This window comes from Nansenia antarctica, assembly GCF_963989245.1.
Source record: "Nansenia antarctica genome assembly, chromosome: 6".
In the NCBI taxonomy this organism is placed as follows: Eukaryota; Metazoa; Chordata; class Actinopteri; order Argentiniformes; family Microstomatidae; genus Nansenia; species Nansenia antarctica.
In genome coordinates this window covers 27,259,104-27,278,722 of record NC_137676.1, presented here as the reverse complement: position 1 = coordinate 27,278,722, position 19,619 = coordinate 27,259,104, and the positions used below count along the sequence as shown (strand labels likewise).

Genomic DNA, 19,619 nt, shown 5'->3' with positions numbered 1-19,619 from the left:
ACCAACATCTTTAAGATCGCTACATTACCCACGTCTGTCGTCTCGTCCACCATAATAGCGACAAAGGGTGCCTTTTTAATCTCCATTTTGATCTCTTCTCCCATCACTTCAGCAATAGCAAAAATCAGGTCGTTTTGTATTTTGCCTGACGTCCCAGTAAACACTTTGTTTGTGGACAGGTGGTAATGTAAATCTGGGTTGTTTTCAGCAAGAAAAGAAAGAAGCTCAACGTAGTTTCCTCTGTTTGTGGACTCGGCGCTTTCATCGTGTCCCCTAAATGAAAGTTATTGTTTACCCAAAAACAGGACACAATCGATCAGTATTATCGATCAGTCAACGAAAGCTTTCGTTGTGGAGCTCCGTTTCCCTGCGCACTTGTTAATTGAGCTGTAAATCCACTCGGGTGTCCCCAGAGGTGTTCAAAAGTTTCACATCTACCGGCATAGTTACGCATCTCAATAGTGAATATCAATAGTGCGTATCAATAGTGCGTATCCAATCAAAAGACGTGCTGGGTGCTGACATCATTGAGCCTTACAGCAGGCGCCGTTGTTGCTTTTGCTCGCCAACTCGAAATCTACGTAGGTTTCCACTAGGTACGCCACAGGTTTTCTTGTTCAACGTTAAGTTACAGGTCGTATTCGCGGCACCGTTTATTGTGCAGGCGGGCAGATTTTGGAGCCCCCTAGCAACACATTTTGATTGGATAAAAGCTCTAACATAAAGGCCAGCCCTCCAAATCTCAATCGGAGACTGGAAGCAGCGCAACCAAGAGGAAAGCTATGAAATGAAGAGAATAGACTATGGGGAATCATTAATACATATTTGTGGAAAAATATATTAAAATAAAATGTATATTCTGATGATGTTTAGGCCAGCAGAGAAGGCCTTGCTGGCCCTGACGGCACACCACTGCCATTGGAACTATACCACACACACACACACACACCACAATCATTTGCAACAAGTGTCTTACATTTTGAGTCGTTATGTTTAATGAATGAAGCCAGGTGTGTTCATTGTGTTCAAATTTTGCTGACTGTGGCAAGCATTTTGCATCACATGAGCTTTAATTTGAGAATTTGAGCAGAGTTTTTTGCAACTTGTGTTTTAGCAAGACAAAATGTGTTTTAGATTTATGAGAAAAGGAGGATTGTGTTTTGTGAATTGTGTCTTCATGTGAAATGTGTTTATGGTTTTGGCAAATGGGGGCTAGTTTTAATAAATGTGTTTAGAGAACTGGTCATTTGGTTTAGAGAATTGGCTTTTGTGTTTTAGCAATTGGGAAAAACTGTAAAGGGGGGAAATAGATATCTAAAAATGCATGACTATCATGCAAAATCAGCCTTACTGTAATGTATAATATGTATATGTTAGATATAACGTTAGACAGGGAGCGCAGATTTATTTTTATGCATGACTATCATACATGTGGGAAAACGGGTTAGGGTTAGGTGCTAGGGTTACAGTAAGGTTAGGGTTAGGATTAGGGGTAGGGTTAGGGTTACGGTTAGGGTTAGGGTTAGACATGCCAGCATGTACCAAGTCACCCTAGCACCTAACCCTAACCCTAGTTTTCCCACATGTACCGTATTCTCACATGAATGAATGAATGAATGAATGAATGAATGGTCTTTATTGTCATTCATATAGTACAGGTACCAAACAAAGAAATTTGGGAGGGGGGGCTCCCCTGGTGCTAGGAAAGCACCAGTACGGTAACATTGAAGGAAGTTATACTATTTCAATTACTGTAACTCTCACCCACCCCTGTGGGTGAATGCGTACTTCAGAATGGTCAAGAGATCCCTTTAGAAAGAAGTCGATTGTCCACACGTAAGATCAAGTTCGAATTACTGTACTGTAATGGCTTTTAGTTATATAGTAAAATTATCCAAGCATTACAGTAAAACATTCATGAAGAACATATACATACTGTAAAAGGATATTTTCCAACAACGTACATACTGTATTTTCTGTAGATTTACATAATGTTCATATGAAACACAAATCTATGAATGCCCAATACTCTACAGTGATAGAGTATTATATTCTGAGAACAGATACTGTAAGGTTTCTAAAAATGTGCTTTGGCAGTTGTGAAAAAAAAGAACATTCTCACACACTGAACATTGTGTTGTAGTCTGTAATGATGCTTATAGTGTTTACATTTTTGAAGGCTTTGAGCAGCTGTTTTGGTGTGAAAGTTTGAGTTTTGAAGAGAGAAGGTGTGGTTTTGCTTATGTAGCTTTAGAAAAGTGTGTTGTGTTTAGAGTTTTGGGGAAATGGAGGAAAGTTTTGTGAAATGTGTTTTAGCAATTGAGAAAAACTGTGATACAGTACAGGTACCATACAACGAAATTTAGGAGGGGGGGCTCCCCTGGTGCTTGGAAAAAGACTAAAAACACGAGGGCCAAGGGTAAAATAAAAAAGGGAAAAGAGCTGGTTTACATAAATAAAGGCTATGTACACTATCTACTATACTATACAATAAAACATGGTGCTGTACTCTATGCTATGCTATAAATATCCTAACTTTTCCTATATCTGAACCTTATGTACACAAGGGTTGTCATTAGGGCTGCAACGATTAGTCGACTAGTCACGACTAATCGATTACGAAAATTCGTCGACGTGAATTGTTGTTGTCGACTAATCGCATAAAAAATGTATGTTGAAAAAAACGGGATTTTTTTTTTTATTTTTTAATTTTTTAAACGGGAGCCATGCAAGAATCAGCTGGGGAAGTTTTAGCTAACGTTGTTAGCCAACTGGCTAACGTTATATTGTTAGGGTCGTAATGTTTATGTTAGCTTTACTGTTACATGTTGGAAAACAACGTCTCATGGACAGGGCTGTACATGCTATGAGCGTTTGTGCTATTAATTTATTTGCCCTGTGGCACGCATGTGACAGACAGAGGCGCTTGTATGTAACGTTACGTAGCAGGGGTTTTCCATGTTGAAGCCAGGAGAACGCGAGATGAAATGAAGTGAGGGGTGGTCGCTATTAAAATACCAGGTAGTCATGGTGGATGATCATGAATGATGCTTGATAAGTGAATGCTATTTCAATTATGTTGAGTCCACCAGCGAGCTGTCTGTAAGATAAACAGCGCCAAGCGTAGCCTACTAACGTGAGCTGTCTGTAGTCTAGCCAGCAATGCTAGCTAGCCAGTCAACTAGCTCTGTGAGCAGCTGTAGCTTGGCGTAACGTTAGGTTAGATAGCTAGTTAAGCCGGATTTATGCTTCTGCGTCGCCATTTACGCGCAGCGAAAAGCCACACGACTAATCGCGACTAACCGAAAAAATAATCGACAGATTAGTCGACTACCAAAATAATCGTTAGTTGCAGCCCTAGTTGTCATATTGCACATAGTATTGTTGCACATTCATTTAAAGTATTAATGCATTTTAACATTGAGACATATATTTTGTATTGACTATAAAATAGTATTAATGCATTTAAACATTGAGACAAGAAGTTGTCTTCTGTACCCGCTCTCCCAATATCTCAAACTGTGACCCCCCTCCCCAAGAAAAAGTTTCAGGCACAGGATTTTTTCCCACTTTAAGCCCTGCAAGCATTTTCAATCTGCTATTATCTCTCTTAGTGGATTAATCGCTGTGGTGATTTAACAGCTGATAAAAATACATCAAGTAGACTACAAGAGCAAAACAAGAAAACAACACCAGAAAACAACCAATGTTGCTGTGACAGCTCCTGGTGAAATGTGCAACCAGAAGGCAACGTCATTTTTTAGTTTTTACATGTGCCTAAACTACATATTGTAAGCTTTCAAATGATGTGTCATACATTGAAATCGGAGAACATTTGAAAACGACAGGCGTATTTGAATGTTGGTGCACCTCAAACACTAAATGGGAGAAAAGTGACTCTAAACGCAGCCACTGCTACGAACGCTGCTAACAGCTAGCGGATAACAAACACATCGTACGAAGGTCTAAACTGTATTTTAATAACATGACAACATACTGGGAGAACATCGACATGCTAAAAACACATAACTACACATAATTAGATGAACACACGGTTCTTGCTTTTGAACACGAGCTAAAACGAAAGTATGTTTACAAGTCAACCCTCCCTTACCGGTAGCCTCTGGCAAACGAGAATAGTGAATCCAATACACAAATTATAAGTGTTTAGTGATTGTTAAGCTGTTGTTTATTATATCGAGTGGGTACTTAAAAACTTGAAAGTTGGTGTTATGAAAAAAAACGAAAACGAGAAAAGTTTCACTTCTCCCCTTCGGGTGAGAGTGTTGTTTGCAAGTTCACCAGTCAATATACAATTGGTCTCATTGTGACGTCTGCGTCCGCCGTCAAAAATCAAACTACGATGAATTTTTACTTTTGACGCAGCCATCGGACGCAACGCTGACGCAACGCAGCAAGTGGAGCACCTTTCATTGATTACAATGCATTTGATCCCAATTCCGGACGCAATGCACATTTGACGCAACGCTCGTTGGCCATGGTGGAGCTTGGCCGTTAGTCAGATTAAAGCATCAATGGACAATTATTGGATGGACATTTTTGACTAAAATGGACATGGGGGGAGGGTTGGAGTAATGATAACTCGTGAAAACTGTTAAACAAATATTAATGCAAAAAAAGTCCACATGAATGAAGCGTGCATGGCTGTGGAGAAATGACTAGGCCAACATGGAAGCATTTAAAAAGACCAGAATCATCACATGGTCCACCCTCCACTGTTTTTCATTAAAGCTGCAGCCCCCCACTCCACCGCCAATAGGACCTAGGAAAATATGACCAGTGGTAGTAGTCTTAGATACTGAGACCAACCTTGTTTTCAATCACAGCTCTGGGCCGAAATTTAACGGTGGTTCCAGAGGGAAGATTGGCCCTCCACCCGCCATCAAACTAAGGTTTCTATCACACTACTTTCTGTCCTTTGTGTGGGTGGTCATTTTGTGCTGTGCTTGTATGACACAAACGCGTCGACCGGGATGAACGCTAACGGGGTTCTCTCTTTCAGCCGGAGACGATCCAGAAGCAGAAGCCCTTTCAAGAAAGACAAAAGTCCCGTGAGGTAGATGACCACCACAGACACATCAGGGGGAAGTTGACCACCCCACATTTTAAATGTCATATCCCCCCTAGAAGCAAAGTATATTGAACCTGCTGTGCATAACGCAAGATGATGGGCTATGTTGTGTCGCGTCAGCTGCTTTTGAGATGAGTGATGGCTGACTGGCTGCTGTGTGTTCCAGGCAACCCATAGATAATCTGACCCCAGAGGAGAGGGACGCTCGCACAGTGTTCTGTATGCAGCTGGCTGCTAGGATACGACCACGGGACCTGGAGGAGTTCTTCTCTGCTGTCGGGAAGGTGAGCATCTCTGCCACCAATTCTAGCAATGTTTGTTCACCCCCCCCCCTCCCCCAAAGCAAATGTTTTGAGAAGTCCGATTCATGTGCGCAATTGATCCGTTTAGGTGAGGGACGTGCGTATGATCTCAGACAGGAACTCCAGAAGGTCAAAGGGCATCGCCTACATAGAGTTTGTGGAGGCCAACTCTGTTCCCCTGGCGATAGGACTGTCTGGCCAGAGGCTGCTGGGGGTGCCCATCATTGTACAGGCCTCACAGGTAATGGTCAGTAATCGTCAGTTACCAACCGCCTTCACCCGGCACTTTGAACTTCTGCTCCGTCGTTCAAGGCTGTGCAGTATTCGTCTACATGAGGACTGTGTGTGTGTGTTTGTCACCAGGCGGAGAAGAACCGTGCCGCTGCCATGGCCAACAACCTGCAGAAGGGCAACGCCGGGCCCATGAGGCTCTACGTGGGCTCCCTGCACTTCAACATCACAGAGGAGATGCTCCGGGGGATCTTTGAGCCTTTCGGAAGGGTAGGGTAGGATGCATGTCTAAGCCAGCGACTGCTCTCTCTGATTGATTTATTCCTCTTCAGTTTTTAACCTATTTTCCATTATTCTACCCACCACCAGATCGAGAGCATTCAACTCATGATGGACAGTGAAACGGGGAGATCCAAAGGATACGGGTTTATCACCGTAGGTCTCACGCAGCCGGGCTAATATTTGTATCCCAACAAAAAAAGATGCTATTGCATTTGTTATTCACTGTTTTCTGGTCAACCTTGTAGCGGGTCACAGCATGTTCCCTGTTCAGTTCTCAGATGCTGAGTGTGCCAAGAAGGCCCTGGAGCAGCTGAACGGCTTTGAGCTGGCCGGCCGGCCCATGAAGGTGGGCCACGTGACGGAGCGTACGGACGCCTCCTCGGCCAGCTCCTTCTTGGACAGTGACGAACTGGAGAGGACGGGCATCGACCTGGGCACCACAGGACGCCTGCAGCTCATGGCCAGGCTGGCAGAAGGTAACCCTAACACTGTGTTACACCAGGGGGATATTCCATCAACATCGCTAAATGAAAATCCTGACTTATTTTGACATGTTTTTGCGAGATTTGTAAAAAAATAAACCTGGATTTTCCTTTAGCGACATTGATGAAATACCCCCCCTGAACTCTGCATGCATCCCCCCAGGGCTGCGTGCTAAGCCCCATCCTCTACAACCTCTACACCTACGACTTCACCCCCGTCCACCCCAGCAACTCCATCGTAAAGTTTGCAGACGACACCACCGTGGTGGGCTGCATCTCGGGGGGGGACGAGGCGGCGTACAGGGATGAGGTGGAGCAGCTGGGCAAGCTGTGCAGTGCAAGGTTAACAACCTGCTGCTGAACCAGTCAAAGACCCAGGAAATCATCGAGGACTTCAGGAGGAAAAAATCTGAGGTCCAGCCCCTGCTCGTCGATGGAGGGAGCGTGGAGAGAGTCTCAACCCTCCGATTCCTGGGGGTGCACATACAGGATGACCTGCCCTGGAAGACCAACACAGGAGCCATCATCAAGAAGGCACAACAGCGGCTCTACTTCCTGAGAGTCCTCAGGAAAAAACACATCAGCCAGGACATGCTTGTGACCTTCTACCGCTGCGCAGTGGAGAGCATCCTTACCTACAGCATCTGCGTGTGGTTCTCCAGCTGCACAGCCGCAGAGAGGAATGCGCTACAGAGAGTCGTGAGATCGGCCCAGAAGATCACCGGCGCCCCCCTCCCCTCTCTGGAAGAGCTGTACAACACACGCTGCCTCAGGAAGGCCTCCAAGATCTCCAGAGACCCATCCCACCCTGGGAACGAACACTTTGCTCGGCTGCCCTCGGACAGGCGGTTCAGGACCATGTTCTTAAGGACAAACAGACTGAAGCTCAGCTTCTACCCCAGGGCCATTCAGGCCCTGAACACAGCAAAGACCTAGGTTCTAGGCCCTGGACAATCTAGACATTTGATGGCAGCTACTAGATTAAGATCAAGTGCAATACTGAAACACAACTGTGAACATTTCAAACCTGCAAACTGCGACACTTTAAATGAATGTGCAATAACACTGTGCAATATGACAACCCTCGGGTACATAAGGTTCATAGATAGGAAATGTTAGAATAGGTATAGCATAGCATAGAGTACAGCACAGTGTTTATTTGTATAGTATAGTATAGTGGACAGTGTACATAGCCTTTATTTATGTAAACCAGCTCTTTTCCCTTGTTTTTAGTTTTCTTTCCTAGCACCAGGGGAGCCCCCCCTCCCAAATGTTGTTGTTTGGTACCTGTACTATATCAATGACAATAAAGACCATTCATTCATTCAAAGTCAACACACACTCACTGTTTGCAGGGATTAAAGTTCTCCATCGCTACGACGGATTTCCGCCAATTTATTCCAAGTTGCGACAGATTTATTCCAAGTTGCGACGGAGTCTATTGGCTACCTGGTGTAATATGATTTGTACCATTTATATATTCCCAAAATGTGTCCAGTTTATCAAATTAACCAGTTTATATATCTGATCTGACGTTTTTTTCCCTCTTCTGTTCGCTAGCTACATTACGGCTGCTTTCGTAATTTTGCCCTGGAAATCTGATCAGCACTCATGGAATGCCTCTTGTCCAATCAAATTACCCTTTATGACGTTGAACCAAGTGTGCGCTCCGGCGCTCTCAGTGTGAATTTACGAACGCACCCTACGTTACGTAGATACTAGGGGTGCAACGGTTCAGTTGGTCCACGGTTCGGTCACCGTTTCGGTGCATGTTTTTGTGCGTAAGGAGAAAATAAATGCTACTATTTATTTACAAACTGTTACTTTACTTTATTTTGCTTATACTTGTGGAATTTTAACATTTAGACACATTCCAGAATATGACTAGTATATTGTATAATAAAAACAAATATAAATACAGGGTTTAAAGTTCTCCGGCACGGTGCCGGATTTCCGGCGCGGGGGAATTGATGAAAAAATCACATGCTATTTGTTTACATCGTAATTTAAAGAGTCATCTTCAGCAAAGAGACAGTTCCTACCAATGGTATCACATTGCTCAAGCCAATCAACGACTTCTAGCCAATCGGAGGCAGAATAGTGGGGCGGGCCTTAAGAAGTTTGAATGAGTGTAATGTTAGCTTGTAGAGACGTTCGCTTTTAGCAGCCCGCTATCTCACTAACTTTAGTTAAGTTTCTTAAACCTGGCGAAGACACAGCTATACTAGAACGAGGAGTAAGGAATAAATGGCGCTGGGCATGGATAGAGGAGAGTAGCAGGGTTTTTCCTGCATAGAGAACTATGAGGCCGCCTCAGTCATATTTCTAGCCGCCTCCAGCTCTCGACAAAACTCTGACGGTCGTATTTTCTACCAGCGTTGCACTCGGTGGATTTCTGTCATTTCTAACTGCAATTGCGGCACTGCGCCGACGTGGTGGCGGGGGCGCTGTTTCACAAATAAGTTAGCTTTCGTGTTTGCTAGCGAAACAGCTGATAGTTGATGTTGACTGCTCAAGGAGAATACCTATTTGAAAGTACAGAATGCCTGAGAGCCTTATATTGCATTATATTACATTATATTTTGAATGGTCATCTGGTGCCTGAATATAGTTTTTTCCTTTACATATATAATGAAATTTCCACCATAAATTGATGGAGAAAGGGCACAAATTGGTGCATATCGATTCACCAGAATGCAAGAAATTAAGTGTTTGATGCTCGTTTAAGGACCCCCAGACAGCCCTGCTTCATGGGTCCCCCCCGATGTCAAACACCACTGGTACCACCTCCGCCTCATTTTGAGCCAGGAAAAACCCTGAGTAGTGATGGGAAGCCTTATGGGACGTGGTGCCAAGAAGGAGAATATAAGTGATAGTGGCTTAATAAGTAATCAGTTTGTTCTTTTAAAGACATCTAAATATATTATTTTATTTTGTATTGAGTATAAAACAGTATTAATGCATTTTAACATTGAGACATATATTTTGTATTGACTATAAAATTGTGTTAATGCATTTAAACATTGAGACAAGAAGCTGTCTTCTGTACCCGCTCTCCCAATATCTCAAACTGTGACCCCCCTCCCCAAGAAAAAGTTTCAGGCACAGGATTTTTTACCACGCCCTGCACATGATTCCGATATGATTCCGATTCTCTCGTAGGCCAAAATGCGGAAGCCATGACAGAAATGTCATTTACTTTTTCTGTAATTACTTATTAATAAAGATTAGAAAAATTATGATGACCATCGCAGTGTTTCCTCCAGGAATTTTTACAATGGTGGCGGGTAGCGTTGACCGATTTTTTCGCGTGCACGCGCATGAAACGCGCACGCGCGCTCAAAACAACGACGTAATTTCAGCCAAAACTCGAGGATGGCCAAAAAAAATAAAATGTTTTCCCGTACGTCTCTTATTGTCTGTGTCTGCATGTTTTTCCAGCATGTAATTCCGTTGTCAATAAAAAATTCGTCTCCCCTTCTTTTCATTATCATTATGGAGGCTTTATGGTTGTTGTAACTATTATGGGAAGCGGTTGACACAGTAGCCGCTTTTCGTGTACGCTGCAGTGGATCCCTTCACAACGCAGAAGAAAGAGGAGAGAGAAAACATTGTCAATGTGCAGGGAAGAATCATGTATCAGCAGGGTTCAACAGTAACGCTTGCCTGGGGCAAGTAAAAAAATTCGCCGGGTTTGTTTGCGCGAGCCCGAAGACGCTGCTGGATCCTGGATCTGTTTACCTGTGTGCAGGAAGAAAAACAGACGGAGCAGGCGCCAGACCAGACTAGATGATTGTGGAGTGAAGAGATTATTAAAGCGTACGCGATGCGACGGGTGATCGACAAGCACGTACACTTTCATAATATCTTCACTCCACGATCATCTAGTCTGGTCTGGCGCCTGCTCCGTGTTCTTCCTAAACACCGATGCACAGATCCAGGATCCAGCACCGTCGTCGCGCATATTGTAACATTTGAAGTAGTTTGTCTACACGCAGCCTAGATGTATTCGACCAATCACAAAACAGTTTTGCAAGCGCGTCGCTTCGCGCTTGTGGGTGTGTCTAAAAGAAAAAGCGGCCTAAATCTTTTTTTTTTTTTTTTTTGAGAAATCTGCATGGTGGCGGAGGAAATTCCATCGTGGCGGTGCGCCACGATGAAATGCATGTAGAGGAAACACTGCATCGTATTATCTTAGTTTAATGTCATTTCAATGCATCAGAGAACTTTTATTTACAACAAGCATAACCCCCCAAAAAATCGCTATTATGCCCCTTTGAGTACACCGTTCCAACGGAGCGCCCTATGGAAGCGTCAGGCACAGCCTTCCTATAAGGAGCGCGATTCACATTTACGAGATGTACAATCCTGTTTATTTCAAAATAAATTATTAGTTACAGGGAGCCCCATGGCTGTTCGTTGGGTTTAAATTATATTTGTGATGTAATGTAAAGTTATCTATAAGAACTATGATTGGTCCGCTTAGTTGCATCACATTCCGACTCGTAGGAATGCGGAAGCCATGACAGAAATGTCATTTACCTTTTCTGTAATTACTTATTAATAAAGATTTGATAGCCGCGCGTAAATTCGACGCAGAAGCATAAATTGGGCTTTAGCTGCGGTGCTGCAGCTGAAGAGTATCAAATAGAGTGAAAAAAAACAGCATCGGCACACTCAAATCTGTGCAAAATCGATGTTTATTGCGAGCTTTCGGTCTCCAGGCTATCGGACAATGTAAACAACAGCTGTATGACGCAGTTATTTTTTTGCCACCCTCTAGTTTTTGGTGAAATTACATCTCTTTGTTTTAAGCACACGTGCGCATGTGGAAAGTCACCACCCCACCCCAGCCCCGACTTGGCCTGAAAAAAAATTCTGTCAGGAGATTTTTTTTTTTGCTTTAATGCTGTTTATTGCTGTTTGTGGCCCATGCAGTGTTTAAATATAGGGCTGAAACATCATGGGAAAAGAGCTAGCGCTAGCTGACAATTTGACACTGGCAGATGTAGAGGAGGTTCCCCTGCTTGTCTGTGATGTCACAAGTGTGTTTTGTGTTGCTAGACACTGTGATGTAACAGGTTTGGTTTGTGTTGCTAGGCACTGATGGAACAGGTTTGGTTTGTGTTGCTATGCACTGTGATGTCACAGGTTTGGTTTGTGTTGCTAGGCACTGTGATGTAACAGGTTTGGTTTGTGTTGCTAGGCACTGATGTAACTGGTTTGGTTTGTGTTGCTAGGCACTGTGATGTAACAGGTTTGGTTTGTGTTGCTAGGCACTGGTATGCAGATTCCTCCCGCTGCACAGCAGGCCCTACAGATGAGTGGGGCGATTGCTATTGGTGCCATGGCTGCAGTCTCTGGTAAAACACCCATTTATCAACTGATCATGACGACAAACTAATGTGTAAAGCAGCCCCTAACAACATCTGGCTGCCTTCAAGGTTTTCAGTTTGGTGACTTTTTGATTTGACTTTTCTTCTAGCTGCCATGAATCCGGGTATGAACATGAACATGAACATGAATATGAACTCAGCGATGAATCTGCCGTCTCAGCCACTCGCCACTCACTGCTTCCAACTCTCTAATATGTTCAACCCCCAGTCGTACGTATCTGCCTATACACCCATACATCTGTGCTGATGAAAGGATGCAAACTGCACTACTACACTACGGCCAAAAGCTTTACAACACTTTCTTTTTTCATTGGGATAATTTTTTGGATGCAAAAATGTCAACAAATCACTCTAAGTTGAATTGAGTCCAACTTAATGCTTAATGTTTGCCATTTTGAAATTAATATATTTTAAAATATTTGTATAGGGTCTCGATTTGCATGCGAATCAATTACACACTGTAGATTAGAATGTCACTACCAGTACTACACTATTTGTCCCATCCACTGTACTTTTTCCTCTCCACCATTCAACTTTGTAGATGTATGTAAGTCTCCCCAGGCCTCAGGGTTGATTGTGTAAGTCTCCCCAGGCCTCAGGGTTGCATTCCTGAGCAGTTTTGCTCCTCTCCATTTGCTCAGTTTGTAATGACAACCTGATCCACACAGTGTGTCTATGATTTGCACTATCCTAAATGACAAACTATTATCCTTGCATTAAGATGGACTCAATTGATGAAATTGTTGTATTGTACAGTGGGTTGCAGAAATGTTGGCGCCCCTAGTCAAAATGCCTTTTACAATTAATATAAAAGAAGCAAGCCTAACCTCTAAATGGTACAAAGTTAAATATTACACATTTTAAAGCAAGTTTTATTTACCGTATTTTCCGCACTATAAGGCGCACCGGATTATAAGGCGCACCTTCAATGAATGGCCTATTTTAGAAATGTTTTCATATATAGGGCGCACCGGATTATAAGGCGCACTGTCGTTTTTTTTTTTTTTGACTGGGGTTGCGTTATGCATCCACTAGATGGAGCTGTGCTAAAGGGAATGTCAACAACACAGTCAGATAAAGTCAAACTTTATTAAGCGTTCTGACAACTCCGTTCACTCCCATGGTAACGTTGTTCAAACGTTAATGTGCATATTAACAATATTAACAATATTAACAATAACATATTAACAATATCTCCCAGCCTTGTTCACTCTTCTCCCAAACGTGGAGGGGAACTTTTCCCTGATTCAGTAAACACGTAGTAAAAGAAACAGTCTGATAGATAGATAGACTTTATTTGTCATTGCTACAGTACAGGTACCAAACAACGAAATTTAGGAGGGGAGGCTCCCCTGGTGTTTAGGAAAGGAAAAAAGAAACACATTTTGGAAAAAGCATAGATGCATAAAACCACAAGAAGGTAAGGAGCTGGTTTACATCAATAGAGGCTATGTACACAATCCACTGTACTATACTGCACAGATAGTCAACTAACACTACTACTGATAGTATTGTCGTTAGGTATACTGTGTCGTCGGAAACGTATCTACTGCCATCGATAATGTTCTCTCTTCTCTTGGGGTTCATAACAACGTAATGATCAAAGTGATCTTAAGTTCAAAATCTAAAGCCTATGATACACGGGCAACTGTGAAGAAAAGGACAGGATGTTATCCTCCGTCTCGTCAGGTTCTCCTCCTTCATTTAAGATGTCTTTGTCTTTGTAGACCTCAAGCTTCACATTCCAAAGGCATGGGTGTTCTACAATGACATGGAGACAGAGGGATGAGATGTTCATTAATTCAATTCAGTCAAACATTCAAACTTTATTTCAGTAAACACGTAGTAAAAGAAACAGTCTGATACCACTAAATCAAACGTTAGTGCATAACTCAACATTGTTCAGTTATGTATAACACGTAAAGCTCACTTTTTCAGTTCATTCCTCGTCCACGAATCCCTTGAATTCTTCTTCTTCAGTGTCCGAATTGAACAGTTGGGTGAGTACGGCATCCATTCAGAGCACATGATAGCATAACAATAGCATAGCATTCGCGGAGATTCCAAGATGGCGGCCGTCGTTTACTGATTACCGTAATGCTGCAAGCGGTGCGGCTTTGTAGTTTACCAGTCGTACTGAAACATTTTATTATTATTAAAAAAAAAATATTGGTCATGTAATTTTTACATTTTGATCCATATATAAGGCGCTCCGGATTATAAGGCGCACTGTCGTTATTTTTATTTATTTTTGGCTTTTAAGTGCGCCTTATAGTGCGGAAAATACGGTAAATCTTTAACTTTTTGGAAAAAGGCCTTGTGCAAAAGTTTGGGAACCCTGTCAGCTAGTACTAACTCCTCCTCAGGCAACTATAACAGCTTGCAAACGCTTCCTGTAGCCAGATAAGAGTCTTTCAATTCTTGTTTGGGGAATTTTCCCATTCTTCCTGGCAGAACACCTCTAGCTCAGAAATATTCTTCGGCCTTCTTGTTATCCATTCTTCCTTCCTCCCGCACAATATTGACTGTGCCCCCAGCTGCTAAACAACAAAGCATAATGGAATTTCATAAAAAGAAACCTTGCTTTAAAATTAGCAGAAAGGTGTCATGTTTAACTTGCAGTATTGTTAAGCAAATGCTTTAATGCTAAGCGTTTTGCTTTCAATCACTTGGAGATTAATTGTAATTGTAATTGTATTGACATTTAAACTAGGGGTTTTCTTTGCACCGCACTGTAGCTACATTTAAATAAAAACTGAAAAAATGTAGGTGTTCTCAAGCTTTTGCCTGTGTATGTACAACTCTAGTCTCTAGTAAAGACAATAAATATGCAGTACAGTTTAGGTCTTTGTTATATTCTGTTATAAAGGTCCAGTATACATTTTGTCCAGTATAGGTTTCCCTGGTAACCTGTGAGTGATGGTTTCCCTTGTTGTTTTGCAGTGAAGATGACCCAGGCTGGGATGTTGACATTCAACATGATGTCATTGAAGAATGTAACAAACACGGAGGTGTTGTGCACATATACGTCGACAAGAACTCTACTGAAGTAAGGCTCTTTTTACACCAGTAGGCTTGATATAAATCACAAATATATTAAATAGTAAACATATATATACACAAATATATTAAATAGGGGCATCGCCGGTCGCATTGAATATTCATTGAACATAATTTGAACAATGTAGAGAGCACACCAGAATAAAAAAAAACTGAAGTAAAGACAATAAGAGAAGAGCCTAAAACATCAGAACTTATGAACAGTGATGTTGCAGCTGCATGATCAGTAACTGGACCTGCTGTAACCTAGGGTATTCATTTCACCATGGATTTATCTATGCATTGTTTTCCCCAATATTTCCCCGCCACCTGACCTGAAGGGTTGTGGGTTATGGGTATACATAGGAGTTTGCTGCTGTTGGTCCGCATTAGGGATGGACGGTTTACCATTTTTGAACGAAATTAACCAAAAGAACAGTTTTTCAGTTAGCCAGGATTGAAAATGACATTGTTGAGCCGCCAATTTCAAAGAATGGAGCTCTATACTATACTACTACAATACGTTAATGTCAAACACTGAAAACACCGGAAGCACAGTCGCAACACAATTAGGCTACTTCATAGTTTCACAAATATAAGTGGTCGCTAGAATGTGATTCTTTTCACTACATTATTTGTGCATTTAATCAATAGACGGAAAGGAAAATCAACCAGCAAACATAATATTCACATCAGCAGCGCAGCGGCAACTTCAAAGAGACAAAGCAGAGATTCCTTATTTGACAGCATCTCGACAACACAGCACTGATAGTCTGCCCAACCAGGATAATGACAGCACTCCAAAACCAACTCAGCCGTTAATCAATCAGCCAAACAGCAGTGAATATGCAAGCCGTATACCAGGGGTCGGCAATTAGGTTTGGCCTCGGGCCACATTTTTTTTGAGCCACTAGATGGCGGGCCCGAACATAATCAAAGGCTAATTTAAGTAATTGATTGTTTAAAAATGTGACACGTTCTAATGCTTTGACTTTTCTTTCGACTGTACACATCGCTAGTCAACTAACAGCTTGTTTTGTGAACCTGCTAACAATGTAAAGTAGTGTTCTAGTTAACTAGGTAGCTGTCCAATCCATTATGTTGCAGTATTTTGGCTTGACTAGCGAGTTTGTGTTGTGATTCTCAACAACGTTGAAACGTAGTTTCACACTTTTCCATATTTTTGAATAATAAATGTGTGGACTGACGATGTAGCGTAGCCTAACTTATTCTAATAATTATGTAACATAGTTTCATTCTGATAATTATTCCCCCCTCCTCCCAGACAAGGTCACATTATTATTATTGGATTGGTTGTTTGCGTGCCGGGTGAAGTTAGCCAAACATTTAACATGCTAGCAAGAGAAACATAATGTCACTCTCCAAAGGTCTAAAGAGGAAAGTTGACGGTGGCATTTAAAGAGGAATGGACAGCGAACTATACGTCCATCCTACCTGGTTTCATGAATGCAAAGCCGTTGTGAGAGACATTTTCCGTGCTCACAATGTTCCCTTTCTATACATGCGAGTCGTCCTTTTCGTCAATGAATGCGATAAAGACGCACGAGAGGAATCGATGGATGCATAAACATACAAATAAACTGCCTGCGGATTAAAGTGACGTCAATATCACCAGATATCAAGCAAATACTGACCGATGGGAGATGCTTTTTGTTTGCGCCGATTTTGTTTTCAATGTTTTTCAGAAAATTAAACAGAATTTGCGTTGTTACTGTTCATATGTGTGTTGCAGTCACATATACGTAAACATTACGTTTGAATGGCTTACTGAGCTCGTGTTATTTTGTTCAAACCACACACGGTATGTCGGCTATTTCAGCACCGTGACGCGTTGTCCACCTGCTTATGATTCACTCTGAGGGGTTCAGCGTCAGTGCGCTTCGGTGCACCTTGCTGCCTGATTGTCTGTCCCTGTGTCATTCACTCTCAACATGGATAAAAGTACAATAAGCATTATTCAGGTGGAGTTCGATTCTCTATTCGGACATTATAGGCGCTATATGTGGGACTGTCGGTCCGATATTATTATTAAAAATAAAAATAAAAAAAATAAGTGGATTCTCAAAATAATCTGCTGGGCCAAATATTATTGGTGACGGGCCAGCAATGGCCCACGGGCCGCCTATTGCCGACCCCTGTCGTATACCATCCATTAATACACAGCTTAATGCGCACACCCACATAAGTCTACCTGGCTTCTGTGATTGGCTTTGGCTGCCGCTCCCGAAGAAGTAGTTGACAGGTTCGGTGATCTATCTCCGATGGTCACTTAGTTAATCTGCTTCCATATGATCCTTCAGCCAATGCGCCATCCGATGTTATTGCGCAAGCTTTCATTCTTTCATAGACCTTCTTCAGGCATACCATTGCGGTCTGCAATGTACCTCATCACAGTGGCCCTGAAAGTTGCATTGAGTCCAGTGTTTCCTCCAGGATTTTTCACATTAGTGGCGGAGCGGTCCTCTTTCGCGCGTGCACGCGCATAAAACGCGCACTGTCGCTCAAAACAAAAACTAGAGAGTGGCAACAATTATAATTTCTTAAATAGCGGTTAAGTCATTAAAGCCGAGCAGGTGATTTTATATAGAAGGTGATCAAATACCAATATATCCTACAGCTGCAGCAGAACATGCGGAACGCGCATTACACACACACACACACAGAAAGATCAATACGAAGTAGGCCAGTGGTGTAGTCTAGGTGATACGCAGGACTACGCCGTATACCCACTAGGAAAGCCAAGGATTTCCAAACACCCACTTAAAAATGTGTGAGGATACGTAACGGCGTTTTGTGAGAGAACTTTCACTTTCATTCATAAAATTCACCCCGTCTGTGTTACGAAGCACTTGACTTTTGGACCATTGGGACTGACTATAGCGTCATATACCATCAACGGGGGGAGATGCGACATGAAATATGACAAAATGCAGCACTATCATGCACAGATCAGCCTTATAACATGTAATGTTATATATATAACGTTAGACAGGGAGCGCAGATGTATTTTTATGAACGATATGAGGCTGGGAGGGGAAAATCACAGTATACCCACTAGAAAAAACTAGACTACACCACTGAAGTAGGCCTACGTGAGAGTACACGCACAAAACCGGCTAACGTTACTCATTAACTGTTTACACAAGTAAAATCACAGTGGGACAGTCAGATGGAGCATTCGGTAAACAACAACAGCAAGGTAATGCATCAGCTGAGTTAAAGAAAACCAACTCTTACCTTTGAGGACACCAACATGAGCCCTGCTTACCGGTACCTCCGCCGTTCTGTTCGTGGTGATTTTAGAGGCAATAGTGAATAGTTCGAAGCTAGGTGCTTGCACGTTAGGTGCGAGAATGCTGGGTTAACCCATTAGCGGGAACATTATTTGTTTCACAAAATAGGCTGATTTAGTTGACCATGAACATCAGAGACATACATTACGAATGTTCATTTAAAATACTCTATACTGAGCACTGGTATAAGAACATGAACCAGAGAACAGCAGTAAATGCAATAACCCACAGTCGTCGCTGATGATGTTGCATTTTCGATTAGGATACGGGATTAAAGGCACCGGCGACGGGCTAAGAGAGAGAGTGAGGAGAGGGATTTCCTGATATCCAAATGTCCCGCTAAATTCGGACCAATCACAAAACTGTTTTGAAAGCGCGTCGCCTTGCGCCGCGTGCCTGTTGAGAGATTCAGTCTCGATTGCAGTGCGAACACAAACGACGAGGTTAATTGCAACATTGTAACATATTGTAATTGTAACTAACTACGCCCTAAATCGTAACGAAATGTTGGTCTGGAAGCCAAAGTCTAAATCTAGCTTCAATCTGCTTTTTTTCTGCTCTCCGGTCACTTGCTGCCTTTCTGCGCATCCTGAATCAAAGTGGACTGTCTGAATCAATTAGTGGCGGAGGAAATTCATTCGTGGCGGCCCGCCACCAATAAATGCATATAGAGGAAACACTGGAGTCTATTTAGTCCGTAAGGATATTCTATGTTGTTTTTGCCCCAAAAACAAGCTTCTTCACCTTTTCAGTCTTCAGAAGGGCTCGTAACTTTGCCTGCTGTGCTGAATATGCTCTTTTTTTTCAGGGATCATCTCACTTCCCTAACAGTGTTTCCAGATGGTATTGATTTCCAGCCCAACCACAGTCTAAAAACCGCTATGTGATAATATGTAGCCCGATTTTGGTTGCCAAGCAGGCAACACTGTTTAGACTCCGTTCTGAGGAGAAGCTGTCACGTGACGTCTTTTTAGACAGTTAATTTATTGGCAAATGACATTGTTGTACACATCACATTCATAGCATCTTCAACCACACACTCACTTCTTATCCCCTCCCCCATATTTGGGGGGAAAGTCGGATCTATGTTTAATATAACAGATATAAAGAGCTTACCTTTATCAATAAAGTTCATCGATATCTCAAACGATTCATTAGATTCCATTCTAAACGACCGCATCGTTTTTTTCCGTGCCCGGTAAATAGAGAGAGAGTCACAAGCCCTTTTTTACAGCCACGTCACATAGGAAAACCAAGCATGCTTGGTTTCAACCCCCGAATTTCCATATCATTGGTCCTCGGAAGTAATTTTTTCAGCCTCGGCTCGATTCTATTGGCTCTGACGCTACAAATGAGTGGTCAATCATGACATTTTGACCAATGGGTTCGGGAGAAAATTCGCTGCGTATCCGGAGCTGGTGTGAAAACGAGGCGGGTGCGCTATAGGAGCACACAGAAAACCATGCAGGAGACCCCTGGAA

General features: G+C 42.5%; 1 protein-coding gene across 4 annotated transcripts in view; it reads left to right on the top strand.

Annotated features, from left to right (window-relative positions):
- Nucleotides 1-19,619, top strand: part of rbm39a (RNA binding motif protein 39a) — a 43,122-nt gene that overhangs the window by 21,220 nt on the left and 2,283 nt on the right. Inside the window, exons 5-14 of one of the 4 annotated variants that reach the window (XM_080534021.1) lie at nt 4,848-4,913; nt 5,024-5,077; nt 5,259-5,376; nt 5,483-5,635; nt 5,758-5,895; nt 5,995-6,060; nt 6,179-6,383; nt 11,666-11,752; nt 11,875-11,995; nt 14,729-14,834. In XM_080534021.1, coding sequence (XP_080390147.1) covers nt 4,848-4,913; nt 5,024-5,077; nt 5,259-5,376; nt 5,483-5,635; nt 5,758-5,895; nt 5,995-6,060; nt 6,179-6,383; nt 11,666-11,752; nt 11,875-11,995; nt 14,729-14,834 — 1,114 coding nt within the window. Of the gene's footprint in view, nt 1-4,847; nt 4,914-5,023; nt 5,078-5,258; nt 5,377-5,482; nt 5,642-5,757; nt 5,896-5,994; nt 6,061-6,178; nt 6,384-11,665; nt 11,753-11,874; nt 11,996-14,728; nt 14,835-19,619 lie in introns of all 4 variants that reach the window. The other 3 variants (XM_080534020.1, XM_080534023.1, XM_080534022.1) reach the window with 3 other exon arrangements.